Genomic DNA, 19828 nt, shown 5'->3' on the forward strand with positions numbered 1-19828 from the left:
GATGCCCGCGGCTTCTCCCGCGTGGATTTACGTTTTCAAAATCCCGTGGGAACTTTTGATTTTCCAGGACAAAAAGTAACCTATCCGTAGTAGCCCTTCTCCGGGATGCAAGGGATTTCCGTACTAAATTACCTAATATATCTAATCTACATTTAAACGGATGATTCTTCAAAATTGTATTTTTTATTTTTACTTTATTAATTTAACAGTAGGAATTCACTTACCTTTCCCCCACTTACTAGAGCAGCCGAAAAAAGTAGAAAACACCATAACGAATAATACATAATAGTTTTCTACGCCTTTTTAAAAATAATTAAATAGGTAGGTAAGTAAGTAGGTGTACGTAAGGAACGTGATGTCTTGATTACTGTGCAACGGTTTTGCCAACGCATCTGTTTTATATATTGATTGGCAATCAATGATTAGTAGGTAGCTATAGGTATAAGTTTTTAGAATTCCGTATTTAAAAGCAGAAACGGAACGGAACACTTACATAAAATCTTAATCATCTCGGTGTGCTGTTTATCAACTTGTCACACTGATGTCTTAGGTAATAGGTATTATATTGGTACCTAAATATATTCATAAACGACCAAAAGTTTCTAGCTGTTACTACATAGACATTTTAATCTTTTGCAAGGTCTCTCAAGTCCCAAATGAGTCCTTAAGAATTTTCGTAAATTCCAGCCAAGTGAATCCGGATCGGGTCAGCTAGTAAGAAATAGGTAGTCAGTTTTATTATGATTTTGATTTACGTTCACCTCTTGACTAAATAAAATAATAATAAAACTTGGGCATCAATGATATTGAATTTGCGCGTCAGTAGGTAGGTATGAGTTGTCATCGATCTTAGCAAAGATATAGGTAGGTACCTACTTAGTACTTACCTAATACCATAGTCTCATAGCAACATGACAGCTAAGTAGGTACAGTGTGATGATGGCAATCACCTTACACTGCAGGCTAGAAACAGGTGTTACTTTGGAGAAGTCCATAATCCGCTCAAACGGATAAATCTTTATGGTATGTGCAGTGTAGTAATGATGTAGACAGTAGTATGCATTGTAGAGGCTACATCTCCTGAAGATGCTCCGTGCGTGTTAGAGTGGTCAGTTAAGTAAGTACCTACGTATTTCAGAAGTGTGTAGGTATTACTTCATGTTTAGAGTTCCGTACCTACTCGAAGGGTGCCAACTAAGCCTTCACTGTACGTCCATCCTGTCAGCGGCCTGTATCTCATGAACTGTAATATGTGGAGAATTGAAATCTCAGAATTTGTATTTCTGTTGCCGCTATAACCACGAATGGAAAAAAAAAACAAGAAATTTTCGAAATTCGCCATCATGCTAAGCCGCCGCACAGCCGCCATGTTAAGAATATTAAAAGTAGCTAGGTATGGTACACCAATACTGTTATCGACATCTATATTTTGTCCGATGGTACGGACTACGGAACCTATCATGTGCGAGACCGACTCGCACTTGCTGGTTTGATCTGCACGTTTAGCAGTGGGATTGCGGGCGATGCATAACGCGTGCTGCACGTTGTACTTATACAGATTTTTCTGATGTGGCGGATTATAGCACAACTTGTTGTTCTTTATAAACCTTCCTACCTGCTCCTGATACTCCTCACTAACTACTTATTGTTTAAAATCACAGTGCACTGCTCCAGGATGAATGCACGATTCAATCAAACTTAGTTCAAATTATGGTATTCCTTGCGATTCAATTACGATTATCGAAACCCTGATGACAATCCCAACTTCGTTGTTAGCTATCCAGAAATCCTAAAAAGGGATAGCACTACCTATGAAATGAACCCTGTTTTCGTTTTTCTTTTTAATGACTTAGTTACAGTAGGTACCTACTAGTCAACTAATTATAGTATTAGTTCTGCGAATCCGGTTCTGTAAGCAAGAAAAAGCTATTATGTATTATACACAGTGATTATACCTAGGTACCTTTAATTTCATGTCTTTCCGCGTCAGCTTCATGCGTTCTACATTCGTAGCTGTTCCTGAAGACTATTATCATAAACTAGCCGATGCCCGCGACTTCGCCCGCGTGGATTGAGGTTTCTCGAAATCCCGTGGGAACTCTTTGATTTTCCGGGATAAAAAGTAGCCTATGTACTAATCCAGGATATTATCTATCTCCATTCCAAATTTCAGCCAAATCCATCCAGCAGTTTTTGCTTGAAGGAGTAACAAACATACACACACACACACACACACACACACACACACACACACACATACATACAAACTTTCGCCTTTATAATATTAGTGTGATGTGATTATTACCTTCCTTATCTTAGCTACCTACCTATACCTAGTCTTTAAAATATACGAAGGGCACACGATTCTTTGTGTTTAAGAAAAAGGCGGATTCTTACTTTTAAAACGCGCGTCAACATGATGTTTCTAATAACGCAGGGAGAACGAAGATTGATGTGTAGGTAACGAAGGTCGGCTATTAGGGAACGTTCAATGTCGAGGTAACGAACGTCAACTCAAGGTCACGAAGCTAACTTCGAGGATACGAAGTTCGATGTCGAGTGTACGAAAGTCGAATACAAGGTAACATTCGATGTCGTGGTAATGAATGTCAGATAGCGAAATTATATTGAGTTAACGAAGATCGACGTCGAGAGTACGAAAGTCGATTTTAAGGTTACGTAGTTCGACATCGAGGAAACGAAGGTAGAGTTGAAGATACGAATATCGATTCCGAGGTAACTGTGATCGAAGTCTAGGTAACAAAGGTCAATGTTGCGGTTTCGAAAGTAGACTTCGATGTAACGAAGGTCGATATCGAGATAACGAAGGTCAATATCGAATAGGAAGTAACGACGATGTATGCCGAATTTTTGGCTTTCCTTTTTGCGTTTTCCAGTGCAGAACCTGTATAGAAACGTGGTTGTTCAACTTCGTGCAGGGTTTGGGCATCCCACTTCTACCTATATCTATGCGTTGCCGTATTTGACTATCTATTGGATAGGTAGTGATTGTGTCCGGCCAAAAGTTTCTTAAAATCAATACCTACACATATACAAATATCGCAGTTTCGGTCAGATTTTAAGAAACTTTTGGATGGCATACCTACATAGAGAAACATTAAGAAGTTCCTGATATTAATAAAAGTTAATTTACAATACATAAAACTACTTAATTGACTTATAGATGTTTATTATAATAATAATTGTTTGTCTGTCATACTATCGTACTCATATTTCTTAAAAAATGTAGGTTATGACACGTACGAACATTCGAGTGGGCAGTGAAACCATATAGGTGAGTAACAGGGCCGGAAAACCTGGGGAAATAGATGGAAAATATATTTTCTATCTTGCTGGTTTTATACACGCCCTCTGGTTTATTAGGTATTTTCGGGGTGGTACCTAGCCACGGCCGAAGCCTCTCACCGGAACCAGAGGACCAGAGTGAATTTTTCTAATCGATGACAGGTTGGCCCTTGATTGGGATCTGTTGTGTATGGAAATGTAATATGGACTTATGGACACTTAGCCATAGGCGACAATTATGAAACATTAACCGCCTCATTTGGTGTCATAATGATCTTCAGTAAGTGCATCTTACTAGTCTAAGCGCGCGTTCAGACGAATTAACATTTTCAAAACATAAACTACATGGGTTTAATAGCTGTTGTACTAAACCTATAGGTACTTATAGGTAGGTACCTATAGGTACTTATATAGGTATAAATCTGTTTCCAAGCGTAACTGTACCGGAACGCTTAATCGCTTGACGCCAAGACTTTACCGGTAGAGCGATAACTAGCCACGGCCGAATCCTTCCATGAATGATGAACTCCCAAATTGATCTTGCTGGAAATCAAACTCACGCCCTTCTGCTTATTAGATACCTATGTGCTTAGCGCCCACTACTTTACCATAAGGAGGTCGTTAAAATTTAGGTAGCCAAAGAAAATTAGTGAGAATATACGAAATACTGACAAAGGGTCAAAGTGCATCCGTAAATACAACTTTTATTATCCACTCATCTTTTATTTAACTGTCAAGTTAATTTTATTACCAACTAGCTGACCCGACAGACTTCGTCCTGTCAAAAAGATTTGTAATGTGGTACATTGCTTAGACAACATTTAGTGCTTGTAATTTAATATGAACTTTATACCATAGCAATAAAGCTCAAATTGACTACGTTTTAGTTAGAAATCATTTGTATGGGAAAAAGAAAAGGGCTATTTTTAGGGTTTTTCCAGCAATAATTCTAATTTTTCTCGCCGTAAAAACCATCCTTGAACTTCAACGAACATTTTAAAAAAAGATTTGGCCAAATTGGTCCAGGCGTTGTTGAGTTATGCGCTTACCAACACATTTTGCGATTCATTTTTATATTATAGATTAACGTAATAGGTAGGTAGGTTCTTCAGCAAAGTGAGGATAATGTTATAATTGCTTGAATAATAATTATGCTATTGCTGCAAGTTTTTTCCTGGTGCAGGATAACGCAATATTTCTTGTTGCCTAGCTACGTAGGTAACTACTTGCATACGAGTAGATATACTTCCCTAGTACTTACTGCACGTACGTACCTATTATTCCTACCGATACTTTAAGAAACTTATTATACCTGATATTTTAAGAAAAATACCGATTCTGGCTAATATGCTGAACTCAGGCTGCACAAGGCGTTATACATACATAAACCTATCTACCTATAGTGCGTTTCATCGAATAGTACCTATGGCGTTATGTTGGCTCCCCTGTCTGTTGGATGGTCATTGGCACCATTTTGGCATGAGAAGACGCAGATTTTGTTTATTTTCATTTGATTTTCATTTCATTCATTCAGGAAAATCAAATGAAAATAAACAAAATCTGCGTCTTCTTATGTAAATATGGTACCAATGACTTGGACAGACAGGGGAGCCAACCTAACGCCATAGGTACTAGTCGATGAAACGCACTATACTTATTTTACAAATAGTTTTTCACTAGTAGAATAAAGTTGTCAACCCCTGAAAAAAACACTGCAGATTATAGCTCTAAGGCTTCACGTTAAACCACACAAGGCTCTTTCTTAGTCTGTGCCCACCCCGCACACCTGAATGTTATTTAGGTTACCAAATAAATAATAGATCGTGTTTACATTAGTGTTGTCCAAATTGTGCTCCCGAAATAACAACATCAAAAGGAAGAAGTTGATAACAGGTAATGTTTTTGATAACTTATCAACAATTGTCTGTAGCAACGAAATGTGACGGATTCATTTTTTGGGTAATTTTGGAAATCATCCTATTAAATTGACTCAGGATTGGTCTGCAGGAAATCTTCGGCAGTTTAGTGCAAGATCGGAATCGATAGGCATTAAATGAATATCTATATTTTTAAGGGGATCTTTATTTATATTGGTTTATGAAATGCTGAATACATTGCATAAATCATTGATTAAGATCCCATCGCTACAGTTTTGTTCGTATACTCCTAAACAGTAATTATTGTTCTATTGCCTTAATGCTAATCTAAACATACCTACTGATAATATACTAAAAAAATATTTAGCCTAATATTGGTACTATTAAATATATTAAAAACTTGCATCTATTGCTAAAAATGTTGAACCAACAGGTCAATCAAAATGGAAGAAGAACGCAAGCCAGGTTGTCAGCTAAGGAGACGACGCTGTTTCGCCAATCCCAATATGGCGTTGCACTTCGACACTGGTTATGCCATCACCGAAGGTTGCAGCAGTAGTCAAGGCACTCCTTCACCCAGTTATGTTAAGCTGACGCCCAGCACAGCGCCGAGTTCCGCCAGGCTTTTACAAGAATTCAAGAATAGGCAACAGTCATTTGATATTCAGGTTTGCATAAATATTTTATATTATCCAGTAGCGATTAGCGTAGCAGTACTTTTGCTTGCAGATTTATGGATATGGATGATTTTATCTGTAATGGATATTCAATTTATTTTTGATATGATACTGAAAATTACATAAGCATGATATTGATGGCACCAGCAAAAAATGCAAAATTATATCGTAACATTTAGAATATCATTGCTGTGAATCAGAAAAAATAAAAGCCCTAATAAACCGCCTTGCGGCATTCCATATAGCCATATAGCTACATTTTTTAGCAAACAATAAACCTTGTTCACGGTATTTAAGATGGTTTAGGTAGACTCCAGTGGTTATTCCTATGAACGATTTCTGAGATAAAAAATCAAAAGCCTTATTCAAGTCTAAAATATATTTTTTTGTGCCCAATTACTTATTCATCTTTTAATCAATGCACAGGTAGAGGACTGCGAAGAAATCGAAATAATAATAGAAAGCGATGAGGAAGGCGCCGACGACGGTGAGGATAACGCAAGCGCAGTAACGCCGAACCGACCCGTCACGCCCACGCCAGTGCAAGACTTCGGCACCAGCGTCGTATATACGGAAGGTGAAACTAAAAAAAATGTTTAATACAATAAGGTACCTATAATACAATTTATAATTGCATGGAGTAAAGTGACGTTTGCTAAGTTGTCTGAAAATGAAACTAAAGAATAATGACTTAAAGTTACTATCGATTACAACAGAAAACCAAGTACGACCCGGATCCCTTACTAAATAGAAACGATTGTTCCAAGTTAACATTCCCCCAATATTTATTACTTCATTTAGAGTGGCATACTATTTAATTGTTGGACATCAAAACCAGCCAATTTACTCCATGCAATTATAAATCGGACTATCGGTACCTATTTCTAGCTATTTTCGGCATCAAAATTAGTTTTCTTGAAATAAGAAAGTAAAATATAACTTATTCCCCAAAATTCAGCTAAAATGCTTAACAAACTGTAAAAAATGTTACCACTAAGTACATTACTACCTACCTATACATTTTGAAAACATACTTTTAAGGAAGAACATAATAATATGGGTTATGGAGACTTTTGTAGAAAATCTTAAAAATGTCTACAAAGATGATATTCAGATTTGTTTATTTGTTTCAGGACCACAAGCATCTGACTTTTTGAAAGTCAAAGTAATAGAACAAGATTGCTACACCGACGTATCCGACGCAGGTTCTGAAGACGAAGATGATGTAGAAGATATAGATGATGTACCAGAAAAATTAGATAATTAAAAATCTAAGACAAACCTATAAAATAATATATTTTTACACTCGGGAATTCGTAGTGGAAACTGACTTGTGAATAGGAAACTGGTTCTCTATGATGATCGTAACTTACTCGTTACTAACTGCTATTGTAACATCAACTGAGGTAGTTCTTATATGAAAATCTGTCAAAATTGACATCACAAAATGGATTTCGCGCCGAGCACGATTTCAATGAGCATCAGATAGTAACGATATATGTTTGACACACGTTTGACAGCTACAGTATGACGATCGCAATCTGACTGGCCGCCATTCAGTATTGACTAGATAGCACACAGTACAGTAACTATAACAGTAACTGCGATTTTCGCAATGTGATCCACGTTAGCCTCCCCAGATAAGATCTTAAAAGTAGGTAAATGTGAGTTGTGCCCTAAAAGAGTAGGTACTGTCGTTGTAACTCAATTAGTTATGTAAAACATGAAAAGACATATTGTTACAAACAAGAGAATTAGGACACATAAGCTACGGAAATCTTATAATTTACTTAGCAGATTAAAATTAGCATGTTTCGCCTACAGAGCTTTATACGTATCAATCGTTGACGTATGATGTACTAGTCATATTAATGTAATGTTATTGTAATTTAACCATCCTAAAGATCAATAAATTTCATTTATATACTACACTTTGTTTCATTTTTAACTATAACAAATAAGTAATTTCTATTTACGTCAATATGTACACAAACCAAAATGTAGCCGTTTAGGGTTGGGGGATAATTATGGAAAAAAATGATTGTATTGCACTTTGTATATTATATTTTCACAATATTATACATAATATTTTCGTTTTCTGTAATTTCCTTTTTACAAATATTCACAATAGCAGTGAGACTTTCCAATTACAAAATATTTAAATATTTTTAACAAAAATCAAACAGACGTCATTCAGTTTACATATCGATCTATAGTAATTTATCTATATCGAATACGTTCAGGAGTTCTTATTATTATTAATGATGTTGATTAAAAGTCTCTTTCGAAAATCCTCTTTTTAGAGTTCCGTCCAGAGGAAAATAGGAATTTGTGGTTACATTACAAAAAAAATTAAAGTGTTATTTCTTTCACAATGGTACGGAACCCTTCTTGTGCGAGTCCGACTCGATCCGATCGGGTTTTTAAATCAGATACTACTACCATACAATAATACAATAATGCTACTACCATACAATAATGTTCTTCTGAACAACTTTATGCATAGGGCCAAAGACCCATAAAAAATGTAAAAACTTCAGTATAATATAGTTATTTAGACTAATTTTATTATAGGAAAGTGTCTATGTACAGAGAAATCAAATTCAGGTGGCACAGTTGAATCTTTCTTATGACCTCCCGCTAGTAATTTTAACACTACGAAATTTGTTTTGGCTACTTTCAGGAGATCTGTCACCTGAAAATAAAAAAGATAAAACATTTAAAAGACATTTGCTAAAAATGTTCAAAAAAATCCTATAATAGATGATGAAAGACTAAGAATACCGACGTCAACATGCCTAAGTAACAATTTTTATGATTATACATCCAAAATTGCGGAACCGAAGAATTTGAACAGCGGAATAACGACAGAAAATACTAATAAAATTATAAATACTTTTAAAAATACCTTTAAAATTATTTATTTTTTTAATTAGACCCAGGTATGAAAAAATATACCACATTGCAGTGATGTCGAGAAAAATAACGTTTAAAGTTTGACTTGTGATTACTCTCTTAGTTCAAGTAACTTAATGTTATTACTGTAAATGACAGTTTGTGCTATTTTCTTCAGATCTTTGTACATTTTAGTTGATTATGCATTAATTTAAAAAAATCTAGTACTTAATTAAGAATTCATTAACTCAATTTTCGTAAATTGGTACCAATTTAGCTTAGTTGGGTTCAATTTTGAAAGTAAAGCGGCGGTTTAAAAAAAAATAAGGTTAAGTCATTCTTACTTCTTGATCTGGTATTGTTATAGTTTCTAGTAAAGACCGCGCCTGCTGAAAATGCTTGCAGCCGCCTAAATATAAAATTACTGGATTTTCATACCTGGAACAATGAAAATAAATGTTTATTTTTCATACATAGTCAATTAAGATGGCTAAACTAGCCAGTCAGTTTATTTTTCAACAAATACCCGCACGTAATATTATACTATAGTAGTAGTATATTTAAAATCCCATGGGAACTGGTCAGTTTTCCGGGATAAAAAGTAAATCCTTCCCATCTCTGTATCAAATTTCGTCAAAATCGGTTGAACGGATGAGCCGTGAAAAGCTAGTAGACAGACAGACTGTCAGACAAACAGACAGACACACTTTCGCATTTATAATATTAGTATGGATTCAACTAAGGTTACTCACTGTAAAGGTTGTGTCAACTCTAGGAACTCGTGATAATGCACTTGCGGAGGTGTCAGAACAGAGAGCGGCGCGAATCTGTGCTTGTATCGGACTGCCTCGTTGTCGAACTCTGACTGCGGTTGTCTAAGCTTGCCTTGTAATTTGAATGCGACTAGAGCCTGAAATAATAAAGTACAAGTGTAAATTAAAAATTTATAACACCCCCGACAAAGTATCTGAGTTTTCCAAAACATCATTTTCAAATAAATAATTATGTATCAAGGCAACGTCCATCTTGACAGCTTGACATATTTTGTCAATTGACATGATATTATGAACCTAACGGTTATGTAACCTTCTTTTCTACAAGAAAACTAGAAAAGAGCTGATAACTCTTAAACGGCTGCACCAATTTTTTTGGATTATAGCTAAGAACACTCTCGATCAAGCCACCTTTCAAACAAAAAAAAAATAAATTAAAATCGGTTCATTCGTTTAGGCGCTACGATGCCACAGACAGATACACAGATACACAGACACACAGATACACAGATACACACGTCAAACTTATAACACCCCTCTTTTTGGGACGGGGGTTAAAAACAGGTTCAAACCGCTGAAAAATGTATAAACCGTAATATTTAAAAACTTTGAAGTGTCCAAAATACAGAAAACGGGCACTCCGATGGAGAGAGCCACAAATGGATTTATAAAAAATTTGAAACTCAAATATATATGGATGACGTCATCAGAGCGATGATGTCTGGCTATCATATGACTTGGCACATAAGCCCATCCCTAGCATAGAGGCGCGTGCGTTTCTTCTGCTTCCGCGCGTCACACTTGGGCTCTTCCCCCGCCAACCCTTCCGCGCGCCCGAGCTCTTACACCACCCAGCCATACAGAAACTCATGTAGATACCTTATAATATCCCCCGCACATGTTCTGCATGACTTGGCACATAAGCCCCTCCCTAGCATAGTGGCGCGTGCGTTTCTTCTGCTTGCGCGCGTGACACTTGCGCTCTTCCCCCGCCAACCCTTTTGCGCGCCCAAGCTCCTATATCAACAAGCCGAACAGAAACTCTTGTAGATACCTTATAATATCCCCCACACATATTCTGCATGACTTGGCACATAAGACCCTCCCTAGCGTAAGGGCGCGTGCGTTTCTTCTGCTTCCGCGCGCCGCTCTTCCGCGCATCACACTTCCGCACTTCCCCCGCCAACCCTTCCGCTCGCCCGAGCGCTGACACCAACCAACCGTATAGAAACTCGTATAGATACCTACAAAACAAAAGGAAAATGAGGAATTCCGTCCTAAGATGTATTTATTATACAGAAGATACTTTTGGTCCACCTACAATATTTTGAGCGGCAGTTCAGAATCGATAACATGATCAATCTGTGTAAATAAATAAAATTATTGCGCAAGTGCGAGTCGGATTCGCGCATTGAGGGTTCTGTACATGTGCATCGGAAGGATACGGATACGATAATTATTTTGTTGCTAAAAAAAATAGCTCCAACTGCAAACTGCAAAATTGTAAGAAGTTTGTAATCACATAGAATTTTTTTTATGTGTGAACTAAAAATTAAAGATTTCCGATTTTTTCTTTACTTGTGCTGTGAAAGCTTACTTTTTCCCAAACGTAATTCTAGATCAACAGAAAGTAAGTTTTGATTTATTTGTGAGTGTCAAAATATACGGCATAAATGGCTGTACTTTTTTGATTGTTTTATTTAGAAGTTTTTTTTTCTACTTCAAACCTAATATTGTCATCAAAATACGTTATATATAAAGCTTACCAAAATATATAATGATATTCATGTACGCTATACAACTCAAGCTCCAATCCAGATAAAAGGTACGCAATCATAACGCGTAGCACGTGGTAAAGTATCCAGGTAGTGAAGTAAGGCCTGAGCACCGTCCCCGCCGCGCTGCTCACTAATGCATCAACACTTTCCGCCTGTAAACAAGTTTAATTCTAGTACTATTCATCCATGGCCGTGATAGGACGTCCGCCTCCTATACGGGAGGTCGTGGATTCAATTCCGGACATGTACCTCTAATTTTTCAACTTATGTGCGTTTTAAGAAATTACAATATAGAAATAGGTTGCTTTAACGGTGAAGGAAAACATCGTGACGAAACCTGCGTACCTCCATAATGTTCGCAAAGGCGTGTGAAGCATGGTGGAGTATGACCAAACTCTTCTCATTCTTATAGGAGGCGCGTGCTCAGTAGTGAGCCGGCGATGACAATTCACCCACCGAGTGAACATCAATAGAAAAGGTATCTTATTCTTATAATTAGCATCTTTGATTCGCTGATGATATCGTTCTCTTCGCCAAACAACTTGAAGAACTGCGAACGGTGCTTGACCAGTTACAAGACGCTTCAGCTGCGATGGACTAAAAATGGACATAAGCGGGCCATGCTCGGTATATCGCTTATTGGCCGGGCTAATAGACATAAATAGATTGCTATTTACCCGATTTTGCCGAAATTTGGCACAGAAATAGCTTGCATCCATGTTAAGTAAGTAATTAATTATTTTCCTTTTAATTTCTTTGGATACGGGATTTCTCACCTCTTCCTGAAGTGTGGCGAAATCGTCCAACAGTAACGCGAGCTTGTCGCGTTGTCGCGCGCGGTTATGTCCACACACCTGCACTAACACTGCGAATGGACGGATGCATCGTGTTAGGAAGTTCTCCACGAATTCACGAGCCTGAAACAATGGACGAAATTTTACTGACGGTAACTAAGACTACACTCACAATCCAGAAAATATCACACCCACAGTTAAATTTATTTACTTAAATGATTTTTGGTATATATCTATGACCGCAATCGCAATTCGAGATACAGTTAACTCATTATTCAATTCCATAAAAACTCCACCTTCACCTTTTCACATGCCCTGTTTTGACCGGTTATGGAACCATAACCAAGAATTCCCATACGCTACTAGAAATCGTTGAAGTGATGAAATGTTTAATGACGTGATTCTAGTCCAAAAGTAATCAGAAAGCACGCAGAAAACCTTGGAAAAATTTTGGTTTCCCACAGGCTATTGCTTGTAATATAACTGTGGTTTCCCATATATATAAGGGATCACTCACCGGAGGATTAGTTCCGACGGCAGTCTTTGTTGACATGTTGGGAGAGTTGACAAAGCTCTTCACAGATTCTCTGAGGATGTCCACAAACACATTTTGAGGTCTCAGCTGGCCCACAGGCGTATTGGCGGCGGCCTGGGCCATTGACGCGGTGGAGGCGGGGGACGGGCTCAGGTACAGCAGCTGCAAGGCTGATCGGGACAGTATGCATGCGCGTTGACGGCTGAATTCGCTGAAGAAGTCCTGCAATAAATTGGAAACATTCATAATTATTGTTCCTCAGGCACCCACCAATCATACTATCACATCACACTAATATTATATAGGCGAAAGTTTGTGTGTATGTTTGTTACTCCTTAACGTGAAAACTACTAGACGGATTTGTCTGGAATGGAGATAGATAATATCCTGGATTAACACGTAGGCTATTTTATCCCGGAAAATCAAAGAGTTCCCACGGGATTTCAAAAACCTAAATCCACGCGGACGAAGTCGCGGGCATCAGCTAGTTTAATAATAGATGAGATCATCAAAATTCTTTGATCTTGAAATTTAAAAGAAACAGATTTAAATGAAATGATAGTGTCAAAAATTGCGGTTTTGTTGTAGAAAGTGATTAGTCTAGATTTTGACTATACTCGTATTCAGTAAAGCAAACCAATAAAAACAGAGCAACCGCCGAGTTTCTTGCTGGTTCTTCTCGTTACATTCAGAACTTATTCAATTGTTGAGGCGACCGGCAATATTTAACTAAATTCTACATTTAGCAATTCTAGCGCAGGAGTGCTAAACTGCCATATCCTTACAAAAATTACGATCAGACATCTGAAAGCCACGGGCCACTTGAATTTTTTTTATGAGCATGACCTGTCTTGATAATTATGCGAGAATCGCTAATGTCAAGAAACTTTAGAGAATCAGGGTTCTGTACTTCATTCGACCCTACTAAATAAAATTTTAAATGGGGCTAATTCTGGGTAAATATGAAAGAAGCATGGCCAAAGAGCCCCAACTCTTGGGGTTCTGATACAAACATACCAGCGCAGTGTGGAAGTTGGTAGCAGACGTAATCTTCCAGGCGTGGCGCAGTCTGGTGACCAGCTCGTCGCAATATTGCAACGCTTCCGCGCGCGGCTTGATACGCGTGTACCGAGGGAACGTTGGCGGCAATAGGCGTTGGTTGATCATTGGCTCAAAACCCATTGGGTTTGGTGAGTCAGCTGAAAAAGACAGTTCAATGAGCTTTGATTTTATAGAGTGAGACCAAAACTAAGAATGGATATCCACCATTCTTTGACTTTGTTAACAAGATGTCTTAGACTGAGCTCGTTAGAGCATACTTTGACTTTGCTCAGACTTAAATTTCAGTCAAAAAGAGACAGATTTATATCAGCGATATAACGCTGTCTCGTATTGACGGTGTCTCAAGTCAGAGCTAAGTCAAAGTGCGCTCCATACGTAGAACATTAGAGTGCCTACCTGATTTCTTGTACAGAGATTCTGTTACGCTCAACTATAAGGGATATGAGTGGGTACCTTCAATGAATATTGGGAGATTACGGGATTTCTTAAGACACCATCCCTTAGATTGATTTTCAGTTAGATAACATAATAGTCAAAACATAAATACTTTGATCAAAATCGGCCCTCTAGAACCGATGCATTTCTTTCACCAGAGCAATGCCATAGGACCATAAAAGGGTATTTTCTATAAAAAATATAAAAAACTTACAATTCTCCAGGGGTTGTGTCCCTTTTCCCATAGTCCTAATAATAACCTTCATCATTTCGGAGCATCCATTCAACAGTGCGACACAGTCGGCTCCAGACTGCGAGTCCCTCCTAGTTATTAGTAGGAGCGCTTGATAGAACATTCTGGTGAAACGGATCCTAGCTGCTAAAGCCATCCACAAGTCATTGGCCTACAAAACGGGTTTTTTTTTAATTTTTTAACGGTTTTCATCTTACCACAAAAAATTAAAAACATGCATGTGTACATAACTTTTAAAACAGATTGCTAATAAAAACTAACAAAACGTCAATCTAGTCATTAATCAGCAGTTAACGTAGGTAGTAGACCATTTTTTTTAATTTGTACTAGAAAGTTGTAACAATAAAGAAAAAAAGAAAGAAAAATGGACAGGGAAGCACTTATCTCTATGAGAGATCTCTACCAGTGACCAGAGAGTGAAAAGAGATGGACAGAAATACTTGAGCATATGCTCGAATAATGCAAGCGCCAGGGTAAGTCAACACCCCGCCTCATATTGTATTGTTATATGATGTCAATAAATGTTTTTCTTTCTAGTCGAACTAAAAAAAAGGAAATGCATCAATCTGTGTACCTCATCCTCTTGACTCCTCGCTTTCTTATTCAGTTCTTCCTCCTGTTCCCGAAGCATAGCAATACACTTCTGTTCACTCACTTCTAGATTGGCATTGTATGTGTTCCCAACCTGAGGATTTGAGCCCAACCGGTAACCGTAGCCCATTGGTAAAAAATCTTCTTCTTCAAACACTTGTGCTCTAAAATAGAGTTATACATATTATATTATTATGCTATACTTGCTTAGAGACTAGCAAGACATTGGCGGTTCCTCTGGTGATGCAAATGTTCATGGGGGGCGGTAATCACTTACCATCATGTGACCCACACACAAAATGTGACATTTTGCACGATAAATCAAAAACTATTATGTATAAAAATAAACGAAAATCTGTTGTAGAATGTACAGGTAAAGCCCTTTCATATGATACCCCACTTGGTATAGTTATCGTACTTTGAAAATTCAAACACATTTATTATTAATTATTATTATTAAAGCATCCTAAATCACGTAGGTACTTACTATACCTAATTTTAAATAGCTCCACCTACCTGTTTGTAAAAATACGAGACCTTTTTTCATTTTTTTTTAAAGGACGTAACCACAAATTCACAGTTTTCAGATTTATTACTTTGGCATTCAAAATTGACAGCAATCGCAAAATAAATAGTCCAATCTGAAGTTGCAACATGGCTATCTACACACCTCATGGACTTAGAATTTAATATACAACCCTAACCTAAACCATTTTTTGTACAATACACAGTCAACGCCTGTTCAGATTGAACCACTCATTTTGCACACACTATGCCATTTCTATTATCTTATTTGGAATTCTGTGCATAAGACTTACTTGTTAATACAATCTCTAATACAATCCAGCAGTTTATAGACAGCAATACAGTAAGCTTTTAAGGTCTTGTTTGTTATCGAGTGTGGTTGATGTAGGTACAGGTTTGTGAACACTGTCTGCGCGAGGGAATGCCCCTCTAACCAGGAAACAATACATGCCACTGTCGCATCTATGATGCCGATGATTTCAGATGGCTCTAAGTCATCTATTTTTAGCTTGCCACACTGGAAAATATTAATGTACTTATTGTTATTCTTTTTTTTCTTTTTTTTTTGTATTTTCTTACAAGTTTTAATCATAATCTTGGATTAAAATACTACTCTTAGCCTACAAAAATTTCGAAATGTTTCCAACAATAATATCTGGGGTACTACTAGGCTCGATTTTTAGATTACAAGCTGCAGCACTGTTCAAGCTTAATTGCACTTTACTGTACAAGTCTCTACTTATTCAAATGTCTTTACAGAGGGACTTTTCTGTATCTACCTGAACAATACTAAAAAAAAGTAGCAATCAAAGAATACCTCATAAGGTATTCTTTGATTGCTACTTTTTTTTTATTGATGATGTGCTTTTGACCTGATAAACATGTCAATTGTTCAAGCAGGTTTTGGTGATGTGTCACAAACTTAAAGAAAAATTTTTAAATCCTAATATATAAAATACAAAAATATTTCTACCTATGTCTTAGACTTCGAAACCTTCAATCAATATGATATACTATATAACCTTCAATCTAACCAGTTTGCCCTAATCAATAATGCAAAGAAGGTTATAGGCCACTAAAACAATTTGGCACATTCTTTTTTAGCATAGTAGCACACACCTGGTATCCGCTAGTTTTTAATAATAGTTATAACTTACTGCAACAGCTTGCTGAAAGTTTAAAGGTTTAGGGTTTCCTCTATTACACAGCATTCCTGCGTCCATTTTAGGATCCATCATCTCAATAGCTGACATGGCCTCAAATAATCCAAAGAGGTGGCCATCATGAAGTAATTCACCTAATTGGAGATCTAAAAATAATGCATCAAATTGAGAGATATATTGCAACTTTGAGATGAATGAAATCCTTGAATAAGACAAGCAACAAAAAGAGAAGTGTGAAAGTTTGGAGGAAGCCTTTGCCAAAGCATTGATTAATCTCTAAACAAAATTGTATTGATTATTTATTATTATGGAATATTATTTATTATAAAGGAAAAATAAAATAATATATTATAAAGGAAAAATAAAATAATGCCTTGGTGTGCAAATTTGTCCCACAATTGGAAAGATTTATTTTATTTCAGCACACTGATTGGGCAAGAACAAAATTAACTTATCCAGTTACTTATTTTGAATTTATAGTAAATGTAAATTGATGTACATACCTTGTATGTGTTTGAAGAAATCTGTAGTAATATCAACCCAATTGTAGGTAACTTCAGGTGATGTTGGTATGGAATCCATTGTCCTAAAAAAACACTTTTATAATCATTTAATGGCAAAACATTTTCAACACGATTTGAGGCGTGTGACGGGGATGCAAAGCACAAGACAGGAGACTTATGGGCCCTACTGCAGTAGTGTGACAATCACGATCTGCTCTGATTGACTGACACTCGCTTACTATTGGCTACAATGCATTATTGTAACAAGAATACAATTAAATTAGCCAATCACAACAATTTGAGATTATACTAAGCATTGATGCAGCTTTTCCAGAATCAACAGCCTGCATACTGCATTGTGACAATATGCTAGTTTCAGATCGAACCTTCAACTCCAGCTTCAGTCATCGTTAGCCAAAAAAGCTACCTTCTTTAGCTGAAGCCGAAAGTTAGCAAGAGCTGAAATTTATTTTAAGTAATTAAATAAATTTTTATTACTTTTAAGTTACTATTGATTTAGAAGGGCCATATTCATAGATGCTATGCATGCATTTTTGTGGTTTTATTGTATCGCAACTCAGATGTGTGCCTCATATGATTTTTATATACTTAGTAATTTGTTATGTATCTACCATATTAGGCTAATTTACTAAGCTTAGATTTAAAAGATCCTGTCATAAATAAGAGTTAAAATGGTTGATACTGGATAAAAAAAAATTCTTACTTTACTTATTGACAATAATAATCATTGAAAAAATTATATTACTGGTACCAAAAAAAATACCACTTAAACTAATATTTACAGATAACATTACATATTAAGCTAAAGTTTTTAATGACAGACAAAGGCATAAAACTTAGGTATTTCTATCAGCATACAAAGATAGGTAGCACATAATTTAAAGGTTATTAAAGGTTAGGTAGGTATTATAAACACAACGCTGTAGTAATTCCAAATAAAGATTCCTATTATAAATCAAACTGTACAGAAGAAAAAGACGATTATGAAATGAATTTGTTATCCAAATTTGAGTTTAGTAAGTAAACAACAAAATAAAATATCATGCATAACTTTACTAACCCGTCACCATCGTAATAATCATCAGTATCACCCATTTTAAGTTATCTTAGCTTAATTACGAACGTAAAATATATTATTACCGTTTAATTTTAGCTTTATTATGTACCTAAGTATTATTTACACAAAAATCAATTTCATCTTCATGCCTACTAGGTGTGCTAGGGTGGTGCTAGTGTAGCAAAATATCGTTATATCGAATATCGATGTACCTAAGGTTTGCGTCCGTTTAATGAATAATCGAACTTCAATCGATAATCCATTTGAGACAATCCAATTTTACAATATCTGTCATGTTAAAATTAAATTATACTGTCAAAAACTCGTTAAGACCAAACCATCAATCCAAGTCCATCGCAAACTGAGCAATAAATTGTTGGCTAAACTGATGAACTTTAGGGGCGTCTGGCAGAGCACGGCACTATGATTGTATCTGGCAATGCATGTAATTAATAATACTATTCCAGAGAAAATAGTTATCAAAAAAATTAGAGTTTATACATGACATTTTTTCACCTTTGTTACCTGATATTTTCCAAAGTCACCAGGAACCGAACTTTATACTCGCTGATCGTTCCTCCCTGTGTTGGGGACAACACGCAGAGAAACTTTCAGCTTTTAATAACAAAGGTCTGGCACACGCTGGTTCTCTCTCTTCTATAATGTAGAACCACACAGTCATATACTTACAAGATCTTACCAATTCGATTTTCTTGTTCAATAAATGGAAATCAATAATGTTATAAGTACATAAATTATATCGATACCTTTTGGCACTTATACATCCCTATCCCGGAGCCGCTTCCGTATTTTTGTGGCAAGTGACACTTGACAGCGTCAACAGTAGCTTGACAGTGACAACGTCAGCTTACTTTTTTAATTGGCTTCACGGATCTGGCTTCATTATTTTTGATTTTTCAAAATTAACTTTTAAAAAATTGGTGTTCAAATACAAAGCACATCATAATAATATTACTTTTTGATTTTAAGGGTCATGAGACCGGCCTGCCCGTGAAATTCAATTAATGTATCGACTAATTTGTGAGAATAGTCGATACTTTAATTTATTTCTTAAACTGGACCTTTTCAAGTAAAGATTTTTATATAAACCTATGAGGATGATATTGCCATTGTCGCAAATAAAATAACCATAAGCCTACGTTGTTGTAATAGTTTACAAATTGCGAAAAACCAAATTAAATTTGAATTTCGCGGGCAGGCCGGTCTCATGACCCTTAACAGTTTAAAAGATAGACAGAGGTGTATGTATCTCTCTAGCTAGTGTCCTCAAAAACCCCAAGGGAATCAAGACTTAAGCTTACCTACCTACTGCCTACCTACTATATTATTAGGTAAGTCACAGGTAAGTAGGTAACTAGTATGATTTATATCTCTCTTTCCACCTTTTTTTGATGATGATTGGAACAGATAACTCGTCTCGTAGTGATGCATCGGCTGCGTAAGCGTAAACGTAGTGCGTACCTACCATTGCGTGCGTAAACGTAGTGCGTACCTACCATTGCGTTGTAACTTGTAATGTATGGAACTGCTATAACTCGGTTGTAACAAGTGTAAATTAAAAA

General features: G+C 36.4%; 2 protein-coding genes across 3 annotated transcripts; one reads left to right on the forward strand and one right to left on the reverse strand.

Annotated features, from left to right (window-relative positions):
* Positions 1 to 5626: 5626 nt before the first annotated feature.
* On the forward strand, positions 5627 to 7786 carry LOC123870816. The gene is made up of 3 exons (XM_045914274.1): positions 5627 to 5851; positions 6287 to 6437; positions 6994 to 7786. The coding sequence occupies exons 1-3, from the start codon at positions 5627 to 5629 to the stop codon at positions 7125 to 7127; spliced, it is 510 nt and encodes a 169-aa protein (XP_045770230.1). The 3' UTR covers positions 7128 to 7786.
* Positions 7787 to 7920: 134 nt separating this feature from the next.
* Positions 7921 to 18437, reverse strand: LOC123871338 (N-alpha-acetyltransferase 35, NatC auxiliary subunit). Of its 2 annotated transcripts, none has more exons than XM_045915098.1 (14): positions 18329 to 18437; positions 17168 to 17250; positions 16659 to 16810; positions 15795 to 16018; positions 14960 to 15140; positions 14347 to 14536; positions 13653 to 13834; positions 12618 to 12857; positions 12083 to 12223; positions 11295 to 11458; positions 10583 to 10772; positions 9508 to 9665; positions 9100 to 9193; positions 7921 to 8555 (listed from the first exon to the last, which is right to left on the reverse strand). In XM_045915098.1, exons 2-14 carry the CDS (start codon positions 17244 to 17246, stop codon positions 8415 to 8417), a joined length of 2136 nt encoding a protein of 711 aa, XP_045771054.1. In that variant the 5' UTR covers positions 17247 to 17250; positions 18329 to 18437; the 3' UTR covers positions 7921 to 8414. The 2 variants fall into 2 exon arrangements, with proteins under 2 accessions (XP_045771054.1, XP_045771044.1); XM_045915088.1 differs by having other exon boundaries at positions 18249 to 18415.
* Positions 18438 to 19828: the final 1391 nt, after the last annotated feature.

The sequence above is a fragment of the Maniola jurtina genome, chromosome 2, assembly GCF_905333055.1.
Source record: "Maniola jurtina chromosome 2, ilManJurt1.1, whole genome shotgun sequence".
Lineage (NCBI taxonomy): Eukaryota > Metazoa > Arthropoda > Insecta > Lepidoptera > Nymphalidae > Maniola > Maniola jurtina.

Bases quoted from the DNA above. Each gene is read 5' to 3' on its own strand.
- LOC123871338 (XM_045915088.1), bottom strand. From the start codon at position 18,283: ATGGGTGATACTGATGATTATTACGATGGTGACGG. The intron at 15,141-15,794 runs GTAAGTCTTATG...ACTCTATTTTAG, and splicing joins ATTAGAGATTGTATTAACAA to AGCACAAGTGTTTGAAGAAG. The intron at 9,194-9,507 runs GTGAGTAACCTT...TCATTGTTCCAG, and splicing joins GAGTTGACACAACCTTTACA to GTATGAAAATCCAGTAATTT.
- LOC123870816 (XM_045914274.1), top strand. From the start codon at position 5,627: ATGGAAGAAGAACGCAAGCCAGGTTGTCAGCTAAGGAGACGACGCTGT. The intron at 5,852-6,286 runs GTTTGCATAAAT...ATCAATGCACAG, and splicing joins AACAGTCATTTGATATTCAG to GTAGAGGACTGCGAAGAAAT. The intron at 6,438-6,993 runs GTGAAACTAAAA...TATTTGTTTCAG, and splicing joins CAGCGTCGTATATACGGAAG to GACCACAAGCATCTGACTTT.